Raw genomic sequence first — 21,456 nt, 5'->3', positions numbered from 1 at the left:
GAGCCCTGTCTGCAATCCTTATTCCCCCAGTATATGTCTTTAAAACTGTACTCAGTGCTTTATATGAGTCTGTATCAATGTCATTGAGTAGTAAGATGGTTTCTGCATCATGCTTTCATCCTAGTATACTGTTGGCCTATACTATCTCTCTCTCGCTTACATTACATCTGACGCTTACATTTGAGTTCATTTCCAGATTCTGCTCTGGTTATTCATACATCAGTCCCTGAGCAGTGCTGCAGTTTTTGTGTTATCAGTACTTGTTTTCTCTTTCCTGTTCCATATCTGATACATACACGTTTAATAGTGTGAGTTCTAGTAATGACTTCTATGCAAAACCACTAATCACTACTTTTCCATCCAGTAATTCACCCTTAGCTACCACCCACTGTATTTTTCTTGCTTCTGAGTCCACTAATCACCGCATCATTCTTTAGGCCTCTCCCAACCCTCCTAACTATGCTTTCTGTGTCATGTGAGTTCCATGTCAGATACTTTACCAGCAGTTAGGTACACTGCATCCACTGGCTTCCCTTGCTCTACTTCTCCCTCTCAGGCATGGATCAGGTTCAGTTGACATGATCTCCCCTCAATAAACCCATGTTAGTTAGTGGCTACAAGCCCATTGTTCTGTAGTAGTTTAACAGCTTTCACATAGCGCACTTTTCCATTGCCTTCTTGGATGTGAAAGTTCACTAATTAGCCTGTAGTTACTTGGGTTCATCCTTGCCCCTTCTTTTATACAGCAGTCCCGGTGTCACCACTTCCAGTCCTGTTAAACTTGAGTCCAGCCTACTATGGACTAGGTCATATTCCTACATGGTCTATTAAATCTTATCTCCAATAACAAGGACAGTTTATTTTTCTTGATCTCCATTCCTGTTTGAATGTTACGTTTTTGTATTTCATTACAAGAGGCTTTAATAACCATCATTCTCAAAAAGCAAGCATTGGATCCAGACATATTGATTCCCATGACATCACTGATCCATGTCACTCTGGATTTAGAGCTGAAAACATTACTGAGACTTACTTATTTGCATTGTTAGTGACCTCCTTATACTGCAGTATCAGTATATTCTGCCTTGGTTCTCCTTGATCACTTGATGACTTTTGACACATAGACCCCAGTATTCTAATTAAGCACTTGAGACAGTACTGAGGCTTTTCTGGCATCATCATTCAGTGGTTTGTCTTTTTTCTTTTGCATCATGCTCATCAGATAGTCTGTAGGCTTAACTTCTGTATTCATTGTGGAGTATGAATGCCGCAGGGCTTTATACTGGTTCTTATGTTGCTCTTGATGCATGTGGTTTGACTTGGGGAGGCCTTGCAAGGGAGAAGAAGTGTCCATTATCAGTCTTAAACTGATAACTGATCGATATCTATCCTTTACTCAGTAACCTGTGCCTGACTTTACCATACCCAGAGTATCTGGGGTCCCTTCTTCAGTGGATGATGTATTGAACTTATCCCATCTAAAATAATGTTAGTACATGCCATTATCTGTCCTTCATAGCTTCTTGTCCTCACCCTTTGTAGTATATATGGGAAATTGTGCAACATTTTGCAGCCTAGCTGGGATTGCTTGGGAGATAGCACTCTAATTATAGTAAAGAAAGTGTAAATTCTCTGTCATTAGAAAACAGTGGTAGCTCAACTCATCAGGTCAAAAGGCAGATTGCATGAATGGATGTTCCACAGAGCTAGTGCATAGGTGGCATGCCCCACGGATAGGCCTGTTTGCACCTCCAAGCAACAGACAACTAAAAAGTTCTGCTGAAGGACACCCAGCAAGGAGTTTTCCACAAGGACAGGTGATCCTTGGAACAAATCCCTCCTTTGTGCAAAAGGTGGTAACAGGATTTTCCCTATGTCAGACCATCCAACTACCAGTCTTCTTTCCAGTTCACAGAATGGGGGTAGGGGTGACATATTCCCTAGATTTACCCAGGCAACTGAGGTATTATTTGCACACAAAGTCAGAACAAGTTCCAAATAACCGGCCTGCTGCATCCTGTTCTGTTATTCCACACAGGGTGTGAAAAATGAAGGAACTTGTACTGCTGTTACTGTGACTTCCTTAAGTAAGTCACTACCTAGGCTATTTTGGGAACAGCTGTTTGGTCATAAGTCCACACTTTCTCAAAATATTGCAAGCCGGACATTTCTTCCAGAGTAGGAGCTGAGCTTGTGGTGATCATCCTTAAAGTGTTCTGCAAGTCAGGCATTCCATTCCATCCACCTATCTTTCATTATAGAGATTTGAATTGTCCCAGCTGTCAGCTGTTCTAAATGAAAAACAGAGTCCTGTGTATAAACTTAAGCTAATAGTAGATGTTTGACTAGATCATTGTAGCAGTACTGTTTAACTTAATAGTAGACATTGAAGTAGATCACTGTTGCAGTACTATTTGCCTTCCACCATCTTAATTGTCAAGAAACTATTGGGTATGCTGTTTGGACCTCCAGGACACACATCTCAGGTTTGTCAAGGAGGTTACATCACTTCTCAGTAGGAGCCAGTTAATACCATTTTCAGTTTCTTTCCTTTTGTCTGTCCTATACCCCCAGGGTATTCATGAAGTTTATGGCTAGGGTAGTAGCCAACCATCAGCTGCAATGTCTCAGTGTTTTTTGTACTTGGATGACTGACTCTTGGTTCCACCAATCATGGAGAAGTTATTGACAACCCATGATTTTCTGCATTGTTAGTTCAGCAGCTTGGGACTAATGGTAAATGTGCGAAGCTTCAAATGGATCCATCCTGGATCCTCAAGTCTATAGAATGTTCAGTGGGCATCCATCTTTCTAAGCTCAGTCTTACATTGGAAAGAATTCCTCTAGGTTTGAAAATAGTCAGCAGGATTTTCCAAGCTTCTTCATTTTCATCAGCCGCGTGTCTCAGCATGCTGAAGATTATGGAAACCATGGTATTTCATATCCCCATGGGCAAGGTATCTTGCATTTTGCATCCTGCATTGCACATGGAGGACTCAGTGGAACCATTATTTGGATGTGTGCCAGATTATACCAGAATTTCTGGAGCATGTCACAGACACCTGACATAGTGGCCTGTCGATACCAACCTTTGTCTAGGCATCTCCTTCCCAAATTTTCAGCCCCTAGTAGCAGTTATCTCAGATACTCCAGCCTTGGAGGGGTGGGAGCTTTGTCAGGGATGGACTGCTAATGGTTTCTGGTCACAGACCAAGGCCACCCTTACATGTCAGTATCCTAGAACAGAGGGCATCCTATCTGATCCTGCAGGCTTTTTAAAATTTCCTTTCTCAAGCAGTGATTGCCATTCACTACAGCAATATGTCAGTAGTGAGGTATATCAGCAAAAAAGAAGAGACACATTCATACCCCTTTTTCAAAAGGCAGTGAGGCTATGGGAATGAGTCATGCCCTCATACCAGTTTCTAGCAATTTACCATATTACTGCAGAAACAATCTCACTGGTGGACAGGCTCAGCAGATGTCTTCTGATGCCACGAGTGATATATTTGGTAGACTGTGGCAAAGTCCCTTCTCTACCATTTAAGAAGGGTCAGCTGTGATCTCTTTGCCTCCTTGACCAATTCCAATTGTTGTGATCTCTTTTCTCTAGTCCCCCCTCTGGGGTAGTGACCCAGGAATACTCTAGTCTAGGAATGAGGTTCATCTTCTGCACTTTTCCTACATTTTTCCTAATTCTCAAATTCTTATGAAAGCAAACTTGAGCAAGACCAGAATAATTTTTCATGCTCCTTTTCTGGCTGTGACATATGCGGTTATCTTTGCTTTGGACTCACCTCCTGGAATAAGACCCCTCAAGAGTCTGCTAACTCACTTGTCTTGCAAGTTTCAACTAGACCTGCATGCCCTCCAGCCTGCTTTCTGTAATGGCCAGAGAAACAGCATACCTGTAGAGAGTAGTCTGAATCTCCTCCACCCAGAAGTTTATACTAGGAAAAAATGCAAAAGAAAATAGACATGTTTCTTAGTTTGGGACTTAGAAAAAAGTTTTCTCTTTTTTCCATTTCCTTTCATGAAGTACTAGAATGTCTTTGCTCAAAAATTTGATTCAGGATTGAGTTACACTTCCATAAGTGTTCGCCTGGCAGTTGCCTCTCATTTCTACCCAGGGTTTCCTTTTCTAAAGGAGAAATTTACAGATCAAGCCTCCATTAAAGGGACTTATCTAATGGTGAGATCTTTATTTTGTGCTGAAAATGTTCAGCTTAGATCCTTCTGAAACAGCGTCTAGACTCTAGAGCAAACATGGAATTGGCAGAAAAGGCAACGATCATAACTAAAAACACATTCAAGACAAGAAAAATGCAACTGACTGTCTGTTTTTTTCCTTATCTCTGTAATAAAACAAAAAAAATCTCTTGTTTTCCCGCCTTACTGAACTAGAGTAGTCCAGTTTCAGAGTTGCTGATCCCTGGGCTTTGTTTTTAGTTCCTGTTACTGATCCATTGCCTTATTAGGAAGGAGGGAAGTTTCTTTGCTTACCAGTGGGAGTGGGAAGCACTGAGCGGCCTTTCTGTCCAATTTGGTGAAGTTTCAGCCAGAAACTAGTAGTCCATTGGTCATTTTGGGCCAATTCCTAGCTCCCTTCAGCCTCCTGCTATAAAACACGCTAAACGGCGTTGGCATTGAGTTGCCACTATTGCACACAAGAGCAGCGGCGGTTAAACAAGGTTAACTATTCGGGCCATCTAAATTCCACTCTTCAAATTTTCCCTTAGAACTACCTTCCTCGAGCTGTACTGCTGATCTAACCAGCATATCCTATAACTGAAAAGTTCATCTCTACTTGATTCCCAAGTAGACTATTCTCTATCTGTAAAGCCTAGCACTTACTCCTACAGTACTTGCACCTTGATAAACACTCTTATTATAGATAGTACCCCACCAGCCTAAAACCCACTTCCCCGAGTCCTTTGAAAGTCTCTTTATCTACTACTTCTAGTATGTCGAGGGATCAGTTGCTAGTGTCCTCTCCAGCTCAACTGGTGAACCTGGGAATATTGAGGCAATGTTACAATTGCCTCATGTACACTGAACAATCCTCTCCTCCTCCCACAAAACACAAATACATGTGAGAGATGCCACTATATACGGCCAAACTGGAGGCTGAGCTCTCTCAACATAGGACTGGCAAGACCAGACAGGAGGAGAAGGTAACCACACACAATACATACCCAGTCACACATGGTACCATCACAACTTCAAATCATACGTACTCACACAAAGACATACTCGGAGGCTCTGATCAAAAATTTACCAAAACAGCAGAGGCCACCAAAGCAGACACCCAAACAACTACCACCTCACGACCCAACACATGCAACACATAGACCACACAGTCAGAGTGTCAAACAGTCACAGCCTTAAGGCCAAACAAAATGCCAGACACACTTGTCATTAGTGATTCCATAGTCAGACACACTGCCGTCCCGCTCACCAGACTGAGTAAGGAGAAGGTCACAGTAAGCTGCCTGCCGGGCTAGAATCCGCCACATAGCGCAAGCACTCAGGTCTCAACAGCAGGTACAAATGCGACTCAGTCATTGTCCACGCTGGTGTCAACGACCTGAAACGTACCTACTTGGACTACATGAAAAGGGACATCGAGGAGCTCTCTGATTATGTAGCCCAGGCAGGTATGACCCTGACCTTGAGCAGTATCCTACCTTCACCTAGAATGATGCCACAATACAGTGATAAGATGATCAGCTTTTAATAATTGGCTTAAATTCTGGTGTCATTCAAGGGATCCAATGTCTGTCTGCCTGGGATGACATGCTGGACAAGCCACACTGCTTTGCAAGGGACGGCTTGCACCTGTCACCCCTGGGCTTCCGGATATTGGCAAAGGCTCTTGCCACCCCCATAGTGCCTTTTTTAGGCAAGGCTCAAATTCTAAACCTACCACCTAGAACACCAAAAGGAAAAAACTAAGGGTAATGCTGCTCAATGCCAGAAGTCTCACTCTCAAGATGCACGCACTCGAGGCCCTTCTCAATATGGAGAACATCGATGTCTGTGCTGTGACAGAACCTGGTTCAAGGCTCCTGAGAGCACCCCAGCACTAACAGGTTTCACCTCATATCATGCGTTCCGGCCCCAAAATCCGGACAACACCAAGAAAGGAGGGGGGGGGTGTCCATATTCATAAAGGACACCCACACCTCAAGGTTGGTGGCAACGCCAGATGCATCGGAGACCATCCAGGTGCAATTAACCATAGGCAAAGACTGCTCTGCAATTTGTAGCATGTTACAGGCCACCCTCTCAAACTCAGGAACCTCACATGGCCTTCCTGAAAACATTGGAGGGGATAAATGTATCTCCAAACACCATCATACTAGGTGACTTCAACTACCCTAATATAGACTGGGAACACTACTCAAGCCCGAACACTCTAACCCAAAGATTCCTGGAGTTCATAAACTCAAATGCCATGGAACAACTAGTCACCATCCCCACAAGAGGAGAAAACATACTTCATACTCATCATCACGAACATGGGATCAAAATGTTCAACACCGGAAGTATACCCCTCACTGGTGAGATCAGATCATAAACTAATCTCGCTGGAGGTCCTCATCCCGCCCCACCTGAAACAAAAAAGACCACAGTGAAAAACTTCTCAAAAGCCGATTTCACACTTCTAAAAACTAGTGTGGTCTCCTTTAAGGCCCCTGAGCCAGTGGTAAACATTACTCAAACCGCTGAATCACTTACAAATGCCTTCTACCAGCACCTACAGGACTGCATGGATCAGGCAATCCCAAACAAAACTAAGACTCTCTGTACCAAAGGCAAGCGTCCAGTCTGGTGGACCCCAGCCGTAAACAAGCCAAAGATCACTATCAAGGCCTACTTATTTTGTCAATGTCATGATGTGCATAATTCTAAAAATACTGATGTTTAATTTGATGGTTTGCAGTATTTAGGCTTTCTGAGTCCTTTTACTGCTGTTGCTTTTGATTTTTGCAGGTCTCCCATTACAATGGCTGACACGGCTCCTACCCATCCAAACAGCACATCAAATGTCAAGTTCTACCTCACTGTATATGGCTGCATTGCTGTGGCAAACACTATCTTTACCGCCCTCCGTGCATTCTTGTTTGCCTATGGTGCCATCTGTGCTGCAACAGTCATTCATAACAAGCTGCTACACAGAGTGCTGAAGGTAGGCATGGACTGTCTTGTTTGTCTCGCTGTTTAGAAAATAATCTGTTTTTTTTCAACAGTACTTTGTAAATTTTGAACTCGTGAAGGAGAAGATAACAGGTCTGCATATTGTGCCCATTTGTTGTTGCTCACGCCTGGCAGCTACCCTTGTTTTGATGTCTCCCATGCCTTAACCAAAATAAAACACAGCAAAAGACCCACAAGTCCACCAGGGTAACAAGTAATGAGTAGCACAGAAGAAAATGTACAAAAACTGACCTTTTTCCAATTCAGTTAAGCTCTTTCATTTGGCAGGTGAACATCAGAACGGTTCCATTCTTTCTTAAAACCCACTTTCATTTTCCTCTTTGTTACCTTTTTTCCCAGAGGTCCTTCGTCATTTCCATGCAAAAATAACTTTCTTAGATCTGTCTTGGTCCCTGTTCCTCTAGCTACCTAACTCTCTTGTTTCCTTCCCCATTCTTCCTGTTGAAGACATTCTCTTCTATATTTAAAGGACTTTATGCACAACAATCATACCCTCTTTCCCTTCCAAGATATATTTACCCAGTCTGTGTTTTTTGGTAATCCACTCCATCTGTAGGCTCACCATCCCATTATTCCCTCCTTTGAGCCCTGTCTGCAATCCTTATTCCCCTAGCATATGTCTTTAAAACTGTACTCAGTGCTTTATATGAGTCTGTATCAATGTCATTGAGTAGTAAGATGGTTTCTGCAGCATGCTTTCATCCTAGAATACTGTTGGCCTATACTATCTCTCTCTCGCTTACATTACATTTGACGCTTACATTTGAGTTCATTTCCAGATTCTGCTCTGGTTATTCATACATCAGTCCCTGAGCAGTGCTGCAGTTTTTGTGTTATCAGTACTTGTTTTCTCTTTCCTGTTCCATATCTGATACATACACGTTTAATAGTGTGAGTTCTAGTAATGACTTCTATGCAAAACCACTAATCACTACTCTTCCATCCAGTAATTCACCCTTAGCTACCACCCACTGTATTTTTCTTGCTTCTGAGTCCACTAATCACCGCATCATTCTTTAGGCCTCTCCCAACCCTCCTAACTATGCTTTCTGTGTCATGTGAGTTCCATGTCAGATACTTTACCAGTAGTTAGGTACACTGCATCCACTGGCTTCCCTTGCTCTATTTCTCCCTCTCAGGCATGGATCAGGTTCAGTTGACATGATCTCCCCTCAATAAACCCATGTTAGTTAGTGGCTACAAGCTCATTGTTCTGTAGTAGTTTAACAGCTTTCACATAGCGCACTTTTCCATTGCCTTCTTGGTTGTGAAAGTTCACTAATTAGCCTGTAGTTACTTGGGTTCATCCTTGCCCCTTCTTTTATACAGCAGTCCTGGTGTCACCACTTCCAGTCCTGTTAAACTTGAGTCCAGCCTACTATGGACTAGGTCATATTCCTACATGGTCTATTAAATCTTATCTCTAATAACAAGGACAGTTTATTTTTCTTGATCTCCATTCCTGTTTGAATGTTATGTTTTTGCATTTCATTACAAGAGGCTTTAATAACCATCATTCTCAAAAAGCAAGCATTGGATCCAGACATATTGATTCCCATGACCTCACTGATCCATGTCACTCTGGATTTAGAGCTGAAAACATTACTGAGACTTACTTATTTGCATTGTTAGTGACCTCCTTATACTGCAGTATCAGTATATTCTGCCTTGGTTCTCCTTGATCACTTGATGACTTTTGACACATAGACCCCAGTATTCTAATTAAGCACTTGAGACAGTACTGAGGCTTTTCTGGCATCATCATTCAGTGGTTTGCCTTTTTTCTTTTGCATCATGCTCATCAGATAGTCTGTAGGCTTAACTTCTGTATTCATTGTGGAGTATGAATGCCGCAGGGCTTTATACTGGTTCTTATGTTGCTCTTGATGCATGTGGTTTGACTTAGGGAGGCCTTGCAAGGGAGAAGAAGTGTCCATTATCAGTCTTAAACTGATCGATATCTATCCTTTACTCAGTAACCTGTGCCTGACTTTACCATACCCAGAGTATCTGGAGTCCCTTCTTCAGTGGATGATGTATTGAACTTATCCCATCTAAAATAATGTTAGTACATGCCATCATCTGTCCTTCATAGCTTCCTGTCCTCACCCTTTGTAGCATATATGGGAAATTGTGTAACATTTTGCAGCCTAGCTGGGATTGCTTGGGAGATAGCACTCTAATTATAGTAAAGAAAGTGTAAATTCTCTGTCATCAGAAAACAGTGGTAGCTCAACTCATCAGGTCAAAAGGCAGATTGCATGAATGGATGTTCCACAGAGCTAGTGCATAGGTGGCATGCCCCACGGATAGGCCTGTTTGCACCTCCAAGCAACAGACAACTAAAAAGTTCTGCTGAAGGACACCCAGCAAGGAGTTTCCCACAAGGACAGGTGATCCTTGGAACAAATCCCTCCTTTGTGCAAAAGGTGGTAACAGGAATTTCCCTATGTCAAACCATCCAACTACCAGTCTTCTTTCCAGTTCACAGAATGGGGGTAGGAGTGACATATTCCCTAGATTTACCCAGGCAACTGAGGTATTATTTGCACACAAAGTCAGAACAAGTTCCAAATAACCGGCCTGCTGCATCCTGTTCTGTTATTCCACACAGGGTGTGAAAAATGAAGGAACTTGTACTGCTGTTACTGTGACTTTCTTAAGTAAGTCACTACCTAGGCCATTTTGGGAACAGCTGTTTGGTCATAAGTCTACACTTTCTCAAAATATTGCAAGCCGGACATTTCTTCCAGAGTAGGAGCTGGGCTTGTGGTGATCATCCTTAAAGTGTTCTGCAAGTCAGGCATTCCATTCCATCCACCTATCTTTCATTATAGAGATTTGAATTGTCCCAGCTGTCAGCTGTTCTAAATGAAAAACAGAGTCCTGTGTATAAACTTAAGCTAATAGTAGATGTTTGACTAGATCATTGTAGCAGTACTGTTTAACTTAATAGTAGACATTGAAGTAGATCACTGTTGCAGTACTATTTGCCTTCCACCATCTTAATTGTCAAGAAACTATTGGGTATGCTGTTTGGACCTCCAGGACACACATCTCAGGTTTGTCAAGGAGGTTACATCACTTCTCAGTAGGAGCCAGTTAATACCATTTTCAGTTTCTTTCCTTTTGTCTGTCCTATACCCCCAGGGTATTCATGAAGTTTATGGCTAGGGTAGTAGCCAACCATCAGCTGCAATGTCTCAGTGTTTTTTGTACTTGGATGACTGACTCTTGGTTCCACTAATCATGGAGAAGTTATTGACAACCCATGATTTTCTGCATTGTTAGTTCAGCAGCTTGGGACTAATGGTAAATGTGCGAAGCTTCAAATGGATCCATCCTGGATCCTCAAGTCTATAGAATGTTCAGTGGGCATCCATCTTTCTAAGCTCAGTCTTACATTGGAAAGAATTCCTCTAGGTTTGAAAACAGTCAGTAGGATTTTCCAAGCTTCTTCATTTTCATCAGCCATGTGTCTCAGCATGCTGAAGATTATGGCAACCATGGTATTTCATATCCCCATGGGCAAGGTATCTTGCATTTTGCATCCTGCATTGCACATGGAGGACTCAGTGGAACCATTATTTGGATGTGTTTCAGATTATACCAGAATTTCTGGAGCATGTCACAGACACCTGACATAGTGGCCTGTCGATACCAACCTTTGTCTAGGCATCTCCTTCCCAAATTTCCAGCCCCTAGTAGCAGTTATCTCAGATACTCCAGCCTTGGAGGGGTGGGAGCTTTGTCAGGGATGGACTGCTAATGGTTTCTGGTCACAGACCAAGGCCACCCTTACATGTCAGTATCCTAGAACAGAGGGCATCCTATCTGATCCTGCAGGCTTTTTAAAATTTCCTTTCTCAAGCAGTGATTGCCATTCACTACAGCAATATGTCAGTAGTGAGGTATATCAGCAAAAAAGAAGAGACACATTCATACCCCTTTTTCAAAAGGCAGTGAGGCTATGGGAATGAGTCATGCCCTCATACCAGTTTCTAGCAATTTACCATATTACTGCAGAAACAATCTCACTGGTGGACAGGCTCAGCAGATGTCTTCTGATGCCACGAGTGATATATTTGGTAGACTGTGGCAAAGTCCCTTCTCTACCATTTAAGAAGGGTCAGCTGTGATCTCTTTGCCTCCTTGACCAATTCCAATTGTTGTGATCTCTTTTCTCTAGTCCCCCCTCTGGGGTAGTGACCCAGGAATACTCTAGTCTAGGAATGAGGTTCATCTTCTGCACTTTTCCTACATTTTCCCTAATTCTCAAATTCTTATGAAAGCAAACTTGAGCAAGACCAGAATAATTTTTCATGCTCCTTTTCTGGCTGTGACATATGCGGTTATCTTTGCTTTGGACTCACCTCCTGGAATAAGACCCCTCAAGAGTCTGCTAACTCACTTGTCTTGCAAGTTTCAACTAGACCTGCATGCCCTCCAGCCTGCTTTCTGTGATGGCCAGAGAAACAGCATACCTGTAGAGAGTAGTCTGAATCTCCTCCACCCAGAAGTTTATACTAGGAAAAAATGCAAAAGAAAATAGACATGTTTCTTAGTTTGGGACTTAGAAAAAAGTTTTCTCTTTTTTCCATTTCCTTTCATGAAGTACTAGAATGTCTTTGCTCAAAAATTTGATTCAGGATTGAGTTACACTTCCATAAGTGTTCGCCTGGCAGTTGCCTCTCATTTCTACCCAGGGTTTCCTTTTCTAAAGGAGAAATTTACATATCAAGCCTCCATTAAGGGGACTTATCTAATGGTGAGATCTTTATTTTGTGCTGAAAATGTTCAGCTTAGATCCTTCTGAAACAGCGTCTAGACTCTAGAGCAAACATGGAATTGGCAGAAAAGGCAACGATCATAACTAAAAACATATTCAAGACTCAAGAAAAATGCAACTGCTGTCTCTCTGTCTGGTCTGGTCATATAACTTAACATTTATTTATTTATTTAATATTTGTTAACCAGGAAAGTCCAACTTGGAATAAAGCCAATTTTCAGCGGAGGCCCAGGGAGAAACACTCCAGACGCATGCCTTTGTAATGTGGGAGGAAACCGGAGCACCCAGAGGAAACTCACACGAATGCAGGAAGGACATGCAGACTCCACACAGAAGGCACCCCAGCCGAGAATCGAACTGGAGAACCTTTTGCTGTGAGGCGAAAATGCTACAGCTGCATCACTGTTCCATCCAGCATCATCCTACCCTATTTCCCTCCCCATAGCTTGCTCTCTCTCTCTCTACTTTTCATTATGGTTCTTTTGGCATGCCAACTCTAATATCCACTCTGTATATAATACATGTATATACTATTTTTTGTCATTCACTCTGTATACAATGTGTTGTATCTACTGTACTTAACCCCGGACTGAGACTGAAATAGATCCAAAGGGATCAGTACTCTACTCTGGTTAGCAAGTGTCTTTCCCAGAAAACCCATTTCTTGGTGGCTTTCACTTTACCTAAACAAATCTCTGAATTCCAGGTCTTGCTTGTTGAGCCTGCATGCCTGTTTTCACAGGAATAGAGGAGTTGAAAACTAATCTCAAGATTCTTCCTAAGGTAACCATGGAGATTAATCTTAGACAGTCCATTAATCTTGTATTTTTTTCTTAATTTCTAAAACCACAGACAACTAAGAAAATGATTGCAGAAAACAGCTAGCCACACAGATGTCACCAGCACCTTAGTTTATTGAGCGCTTTCGTCAGAATCACTATCAAATCTGATGAAGTTTGATATTGATTCTGACGAAAGCGCTCAATAAACTGAGGTATTGGTGACATCGGTGTGGCTAGCTGTTTTCTGCAATCATTTTATTAGTTTTCTTAATATCTCTAGTAAAGTCAAGTACCTTTTGCATTGTATAGATGTGTATAGACAGTTATATTTATTTGCACCCTAAAAGAATGAAAGAATATGGAAAGAGTTTGCAGCTGTTTGCTTCATATGCTTTAAACAAACCATGTTTTAAAGTTTGCAGCACCAATATATCCAGATGACTTTCAGAATGTATAACAAGGGATACTTGGATCTTAGATATGGTCCCTTGGCTCACAGGACCTAACCCAGGCAGAATATCTCAGCAGAGCTTTTAGGACTGGCTCAAAGTTTACTGCTAAAGCCATACAGAGGCTTATGTTGTTTCTGCCACATGATGCCTGGATGGCATTACTGGATATTATGGCTGCCTTTTGGTGCAATGCATGTGGTGTCCACAAAACAGATTTCTGTTTTCCACATGGGTAGGCATCACAAAGTGTTACTATTTGAGCTTACTTCACCTCCTTTTCCTAGACAAGCTGATCCTGTCCATGGGTTCCCTGCAGAGTAGAGTCTGCTGTCTTGGCTGCAGTCTCCCTGGGTGGCCATAAATTGAAGAAGTTCTCTCTGACCCCTTTGCTAGTGATAGCGTTCATATGTCTGTTGCTTGACAACTTAGTAGTAGTTATTCCTGTCTTGGAAGTAGCATCAGGAAGTCTTGGCTTTGGCATTCTGGTTAAAGCTGCCACAAAGGGTCTGAGATTTCCTGCTTAGTTTTCCTGTCTTGATGGCTGCCACCGTCTTCATGATGCAGTTAGTTTACAGGTTATGCTGTTATGGTTCGTGTAATTGTGGTGCTCATTAACAGCATTCCCATTTCACTAAACCATCAAAAAAAGAGAGAGAGAGAGAGAGAAAGAAAAACTATGGTCCTGGATCAAGAGTAGGGAAGTAGGGAAATCAGCATTTGCACTAATCCGCTGATAAAATAGAGGAGCTCATATGAGGTGCACTCTATCTTCTGGTGATAAAGCAACCCCTTAGGCTTTCAGTAAATGATTGAAGATTAGAGTATTGAGACGTAAGTGTGAGAGGAAGGTGGTTTGCCTGTGACACGTGATATAGGTTAAACAAGGAATTGAAGAAAGGAAAATGTATTCACCAGTGACTTCAGAGCCATAGCTATGTAAGTCATTATGCAGCTTTATGGTAGTAGAGATTTTACATAGTACCAAGAGAGGAGGTGACATAAATAATAGAACAGAATCTAGTGAACAGAAATGGATTTTGCGCTTTCAAGCTGATAAACCTCCTGGTTTAAACAACAGAGTTTCCCTGAAACCCTTCCTTAAAGCATGACCATTAAAGCATTGATCTCTCTCTCTTAATATTTTATCATATATGATTCAATAGTCCATCTTCTATTGTTTTTTACTATTGTATGTGTTACCAGTTTTAAGTACATATTTTTCATTTAGTCTGTTTTATTCAATTTTTTAACGATCTATATATTCTACAAATGTATTTTATCACATGGCTTTTAGCTATGATGCACATTTTATCTGATTTTTGATTGGATGTTTTAGTGTTTAAAAATGTAACTGCTGTTCTATCTTTGTTGGTCTGATGAAGCGGATGTTATTATGAGAAAGTGCTTACCTACTACGATAAAGGACATATTCATTTTCACTGCTGTGTGTAACCAGATTATTTTTCTTTTTTTTTTTTTTGTATTCTCTGTTTTTTGCATCTGATTCCTTATTTGGTTCAAGGACTGTTTTCGTTTGGTATATTTGCTTTATCTTTGAACCAAGCATGGCAGGAAATTAAATGGATCATTTGGACAACTTTGTACCTTCGATGGATTTGCCATCTAATAGGAGGAACAACTATCGTTTGTCTACTTTATTGGACTTTCAAACGAATCCATTACTTAATGGAACTTCTATGAAGACAACATCACTGACTCCAGATAATCCTGATTTATCTGCAGCTTTCAGAGATGACTATCACAATCTGGAGAATAAACTTTATAAGTTTGAGCACTTGCAGTGGCAGCGCTTTCATCTTGAGACTTCACTGAGCCTTAATATAGCACCAAGGGGACTTAGGGTTCTCACCATGCCCAGTTATGGTCAAGCTTATCCTGAGCTACTTAGGCGCTGGCAGTTACTTAACCTTGAGTGCAGCGCTAAATATATGCAGCTCCTTATCGAATTTTTTAGACCAGAGGAGCTAAAACTATCTAATGAAATCACTGAGTTGCAAAACATAATTAACAATATCTATTCAGATGAACTTGTTGGTGATAAAATGGGGTTTGCTATCATAATATCGAAAGTTATAATAAAATGTGTACGTAATAGCGAATTATTTCATATGAAGAAGGTTCTGAGGAAGTCCATACATTTGGATGAAAGCGCTTAACAACTTCTGTCTTTGTCAACAATAAATGCTGTGAGCTGTGTTTGGATCCATTGCCTGGAGTCTTTTTGCTGGTGCCCAGCTGTTTTTTGTTAATATTCCAACTCCGAGATCACACTACAGTGAGGAAAGGGATGTATTTCCCTAACCGCACTGTACCGCGATCCCCTCACATGAGCGAACGTTATAATTGTGAATGCACAGTCCATTTGCAATGATAACGTTCGCCCACATAACCTGCCGAACTATGAAGTATTCGAGCATATGTTGTTCGAATACTTCATAGCCATGCAATTGCACGTTGGCATTTTAATAGTAAACCATAAAATGGATATGTGTTTGAAAATATTACTAGATATGACAAGAGACTTTCTGCTACCAAAAACAAAAAATTACAAAGGGATTTGAAGGATTTTAAAGAAGCTAATGTCTTCTCTTGGGTAAATGAAAGGGTTAATACTAACTCCAACATACAGCATATAACAGGAAATGGGCGCTCTGTAAGACCCAGAACTACATTGCATTCAACTGTTTCAGATGAACAAGCAGCATATGCAAATGCTGTTAAAACTACCACTTCTACAGAACCTACAGAACTTTTACCCAATGTTCCTATTGTTCCTATAAGTGAGGGAATTGTTTCAGAAGTCAACCTAAATACTTCTGTAGCTGCTGCCAGTCACTCTGATACTAGCACAAGCACTGCAGCTGTTAGACCTAAAACAAGCATGGCTTCCAGTGTGAGTTTGAATTCCACAGAGCAGGCCTCTGTACTATCAGGCTCCACCCGTGGACATTTTTTATTGAAAGAACCTCTGCCTATAAGATGCAGATCGAGGATTCGCCTGCAAAATCAATGTACACGACGACTACACAGCCAGGAGGACGAAATAAGGTCAGGAAAGAGATACAAACAAGCTTAGTTCACAATATCTCTACTTTAACTTTAACTGACTCACAATTATCTGTGTTAAACTGAAGTTTAACATTTGTTCCTGCTCAAAGAATGGGCATAACAGAGGTAATTAAAGACCTAAAGACCTACACCTTTTTGGCAGAACTCTTACACTTAAAGCTATGTTTGGTAATTCTAATAATGCTGATTGTGTATTTAGAAAGCCCAGCATTTACATACCACCTAATAATTTTACTATAGATCTGTTCATTGACCTTTGTGAAAAACAACTTAGCAAGAAGTCTCTAGATAAGCAAACTAATAATTTTAGTAATTTATCAGCTACAGAGTTACAAGCTCTAGTTGAATTGAAAGAACTAAATAGTATAGAAATATGTCTAGCTGATAAAGGATGTGGTATTGTTGTCATCGACAAGGACAAATATATAGAATCTATGTTAAGTCATCTCAGTAATGTTGATACTTATGCCATTTTACCTATGCATATACTCAGTAGTGTCATAGAAAAAGTACAGATGTTCATCATGTTTCACTGTTGCAGTCATTACTCTTGGGTTATCCTGCTGGCAGGCTACCCGCAGTCGGCCAGAATTCCAAAGTCCAGGTCCGGCGTTGGCTGCTGTCGCCTCTTCCCTGACGTCAATGCGCCAGGGGTATAAAAGATGCAGCCGACACCATTTTCTTCAGTCATTCTTGCCGCGCGGTGCCCGAAGCAAAAGCAGTTCGCAAGTGCCGGTCGGCCGACTCCTGAGATTTTCAAATCTGAATTTCAGAACCAAAGTCTTCATTAAAGCTAAGTACCCCACTGGGGAAACTTTTTTCTTGCTCCAGACCGATGTCAGAAAAAGTTAACAATTGCATTTCTTGTGGGAAGCAAATACCTCATAAGGATTTTCACTCTTACTGTATTCCTTGCCTAGGCCCTGATCACAACGTTGCTAGCTGTTGGTTTTGTGCTAGATTTAACCAACGCACTATCAAGCGTCGGTTCGATTTTGCATTTCATTATTTTGGCTGAAGATTTAATTATATAATGCAGGCGGAACAGATGACAACCAGAGTTTACAAAAAACACAAGGACAAGGATAGGCATCTGAGGTCCAAAACCGACGACAAAGCCTCTTTTAGGCCGTTCGCCGGTTCTCAGTGAGGAGCTTTCGCAGCCCCTGGCGCCCACTACCTCAGAGCCACAGGCCACTACTGACTCCCACGTGGAGACAACTGGGCCTCTGGAAACTCTAGGTACTGGACACTCGGAAATCAATCCCTCAGATGGGTCCGGAGCCGCTGAGCAGGCATCTGCTTCTGAGGTTGTCTTCAGACCTACACAACTATATGTTAAGCCTTCTTCAGCTTCAAAGACAAAGACTAAAGCAGCTCTAAAGACAAAGGAATAAGTACAGCATTCTCCTATTCAGACTTCCATGCCTAAAAAACAGATGCTCAAAATGGCCGAAGACCTAATTACCTTGATCAGGGGTTCCCATCCCCCTCCTGATAAGAGGCCTAGGCAAGAGACAGAGTATGAATCTTCTGATCAAGTTTCTATTTCCTCTGATTCCTCTTCTAAACAGGATTACTCCATGCTTCCCTATGAGGATTCTGATGCTGAAGAATCCATTCCTTCAGCCTGTCCTCCTGAGGACTATTCTTTTGGGGAAACACTGCATACTATGAGGGAGCATTTCCAGTGGGAGAGCCAAGATTATTCTGAATCTAAGAAAAGGCTCAGAGACTTCCTGCTTCTTCCTCAGCACAGACCCCTTGCTATTCCACCTGTTCTAGACATTGTAGATGATGTATTTTCAGAGTCCGGACTGTCCCCTGACTCTTTACCCCCTGCACCTGCTAAGCCAGACAGATACTATAGAGTCCCAGATTCTCATAAATTCCTATATAAAAACCCCGCTGCTGACCCAGAAACTATATCCCAGGGTCCCAAGGGGGTTAAAGCTTCCACTGCAAAAAAACCCTGTCCCCTCTGATAGGGATTCTCGGGCTCTAGACAGATGGGGAAAAAAGTTTACACTTCTGCTACCCTGGCTGTAAGGGCTTTAAATTGTCAATTTCAAATACTTAAATATCAGCAATATTTAATGTCACTACTTAAACAAAAAATGTTGACAAATATTAAATGTTCAGAGAACAAGGAATTGTAGGATTTATTGCGTGCAACTGAACAAGTGGGAAAACATACTTTGCAATGTGGTTATGATTCACTGGAGGCCTCTTGCAGGGCTGCTGTTACAGGTTCTGTTATTAGAAGGCATGCTTGGTTAAAGGAACAAAATCTGCCTGATTATGTTAAAGCAAAATTATTAGATGCACCACTACAGAATAATACTTTGTTTGGTACTAAAGCAGAAGAGGTGTTGAAAAAAATGGAGGATAAAGCAAAATCCATGCAGACAGTCAAGGATTTCTTACAGCTACAGCCACCCAGGTTTAGCAGGAACTGGCCTTCTAAAAATTGGTCCTTTCCAGTGTCAGACAGACCACAAAGAGGCAGATACAGGTGTCCCAGAGGCAGATCTCAGCCCCAAGGCTCATACAGGCCTAAACAATGGGGTGCTCCTACCTCCAAAAGCAGAGAAGACAAATCTCAGCCTTACAGGAAACAGTCCCAATGACTTTCCTCTACCAGTTCCAAACAGTTTTCTTTTGACAGCCCCCTTGGGGGGAAAACTAGCACTTTTTTCATCAAATTGGCAAATGGTTACCCAAGACAAATGGGGCTTGAACATAGTGTCCCAAGGCTACAGGTTCCATTTTCATACCCTACCAAGGTCAAAGGGCATGCCAGACCTGCCACACAATCAATGGGCAGAGGCACAAAAACAAATTACAGCCCTCATGGACATCACGGCCATTCAGCAAGTACCACAACAAGAGCAGGGGCAAGGATTTTACTCCAGACTTTTCTTAGTACCCAGGAAGGACAAAACCTGGAGACCAATTCTGGACCTGTCTATACTAAATACGTTTCTGGAAGTTCCAAAATTCAAGAATTCAAGATGTTGACTCTTCAGCAGCTACTGCCCATGCTGGGCAAGTGGGCTTGGCTCGTAACTTTGGACCTAAAAGAGGCATACCTGCATGTCCCAATCAGACAATCTTGCAGAAGATACCTCAGATTCATAGCTGGCTCAATGCATTACCAATTCTCTACACTGCCCTTTGGCTTATCTACTGCGCCCAGGGTCTTTACAAAATGCTTGGCACCAGTAATTGCGTTTTGCAGACAAAAAGGAATTCAAACATATCCCTACTTGGACGACTGCCTAATTCAAGCAGAGAACAAAGACACTCTTCTAAAGCATCTGGCGTTTGTAACAAGATTACTAATTGGCTTAGGGTACACAGTAAACGAAAAGAAATCAAAACTTGTGCCCTCTCAAGAGATAATATTCCTGGGTGCAAGCTTAAATACAACTGCCCAGATGGCTTATCTCACGCCAGACAAACAAAAAACAGCTGACTACTTACTTCAAGAAATTGGCAACAAAAACCCACCAATCTGCAAGGAAAATCCTGCAGGCCTTGGGTTTCATGGCATCCTGCATCCTACTAATTCCATATGCCAGACTGCATATGAGGAAACTACAATGGTATCTGAAAAGTGTTTTGACTCAGCATTGCCACAGCCTGGAGACAGTAATTGCACTCATTCCCTGCCTACAACAGGAGTTTCGATGGTGGGCAGAAGCCTGTCACCACAACAAGGGTCTGCCATTCACTTTACCCACAGCCAGACAGACACTGACAACGGATGCATCAGATTATGCCTGGGGGGGCCCATATGGCAGGAAAATGTATTCAGAGCACATGGCCTGCAAACCAGAGGCATCTTCACATCAATCAAAAAGAGATGCTAGCTGTTCAAAATGCCCTGACAGCTTTCAAGGACCTGCTTCATCCAGGACAGTTACTGATAAAGACAGACAACACTACGGTCATGTCGTACATAAACAAGCAGGGAGGTACACATTCCTTCCCCCTCTGCAGACAAGCAATGACCTTATGGGACACAGCATTGGCTTTACAAGTTCACCTGCAAGCACAATTCCTGCCAGGAAAAACAAATACTCTGGCAGACGAACTAAGCAGAAACCTCATGGATCCCCACGAATGGAAACTGGATCCACAAGTCTTCAGCATGATAATAAGGAAATGGGGATGCCCAGACATAGATCTGTTTGCCTCCCCTCACAACTGTCAATTGCAGAGATTTTGCACAAGGATTTACCACAAGCAAGCATGGAAAGTGGATGCCCTATCATTCAGCTTTAACAATCTAACAGTATATGCTTTTCCCCCTCTGCCTCTCCTTCCCAGAGTACTTCTAAAGGTCAGACAAGAGAAGCCAAAAATGATTCTGATTGCACCAGACTGGCCACGCCAGCACTGGTACCCAATCTTAAAGAGCTTGTCTCAAGGACCAGCATGGATATTGCCTCAAACTTCTCACTTGCTGACCCAACAAAACAATCAGATCCTGCACAGCCAACTCAGGACCTTAAATCTGGCAGCATGGCAGATAATGTAGCCATTCAGAACACTCATCTTTCAAAAGCTGTTATGGATGTTATCTTGGAGGCCAGGAGGCCCAGTACCAGAAAATCTTATGCAGAAAAATGGAAGAGATTCTGTGCTTGGAACCAGGAACAAGGCATTGACACATCTGTACCAAATATCCCTCAGATTTTACAATACCTAACTGAGATGCTGAACAAAGGCCTTTCTTTCTCATCAGTTAAGATTCCTGCTTCTGCCATTTCTGCACATTACAATACAGAACCACCTATCTTTTCTCATCCTTTAATAAGGCAGTACCTCAGAGGGGCCAAAAACATTAGGCCTCCAAGGAGAGCACCAATTCCAGCCTGGGACCTCAATTATGTTTTGGAAAAACTCACACTGCCGCCTTTCAAGCCTGCATCAACAGCAGATATAAAATTCTTATCCTGGAAAACAGCTCTGCTCCTAGCCATAACCTCTGCAAGGCGAGTATCGGAGTTACAAGCACTCATGGCTGTGGAACCTTTCATCATTTTTCATCCAGACAGAGTTTCTCTGAGAACAAACCCTACATTTATGCCTAAGGTGGTGTCCAGTGTGGCCC

At 42.0% G+C, this 21,456-nt stretch overlaps 1 protein-coding gene across 1 annotated transcript in view; it reads left to right on the top strand.

Moving 5' to 3' along the window:
- Window positions 1–21,456, top strand: part of ABCC10 (ATP binding cassette subfamily C member 10) — a 1,243,619-nt gene that overhangs the window by 908,764 nt on the left and 313,399 nt on the right. Inside the window, exon 15 of the mRNA XM_044061090.1 lies at window positions 6,997–7,192. Coding sequence (XP_043917025.1) covers window positions 6,997–7,192 — 196 coding nt within the window. The remainder of the gene's footprint in view (window positions 1–6,996; window positions 7,193–21,456) is intronic.

Source organism: Protopterus annectens, chromosome 1.part0 (genome assembly GCF_019279795.1).
Source record: "Protopterus annectens isolate FY-2018-M chromosome 1.part0, PAN1.0, whole genome shotgun sequence".
Lineage (NCBI taxonomy): Eukaryota > Metazoa > Chordata > Ceratodontiformes > Protopteridae > Protopterus > Protopterus annectens.
The sequence above is the reverse complement of the archived record's forward strand: the minus strand, read 5'-3'. Positions and strand labels throughout refer to the sequence as shown.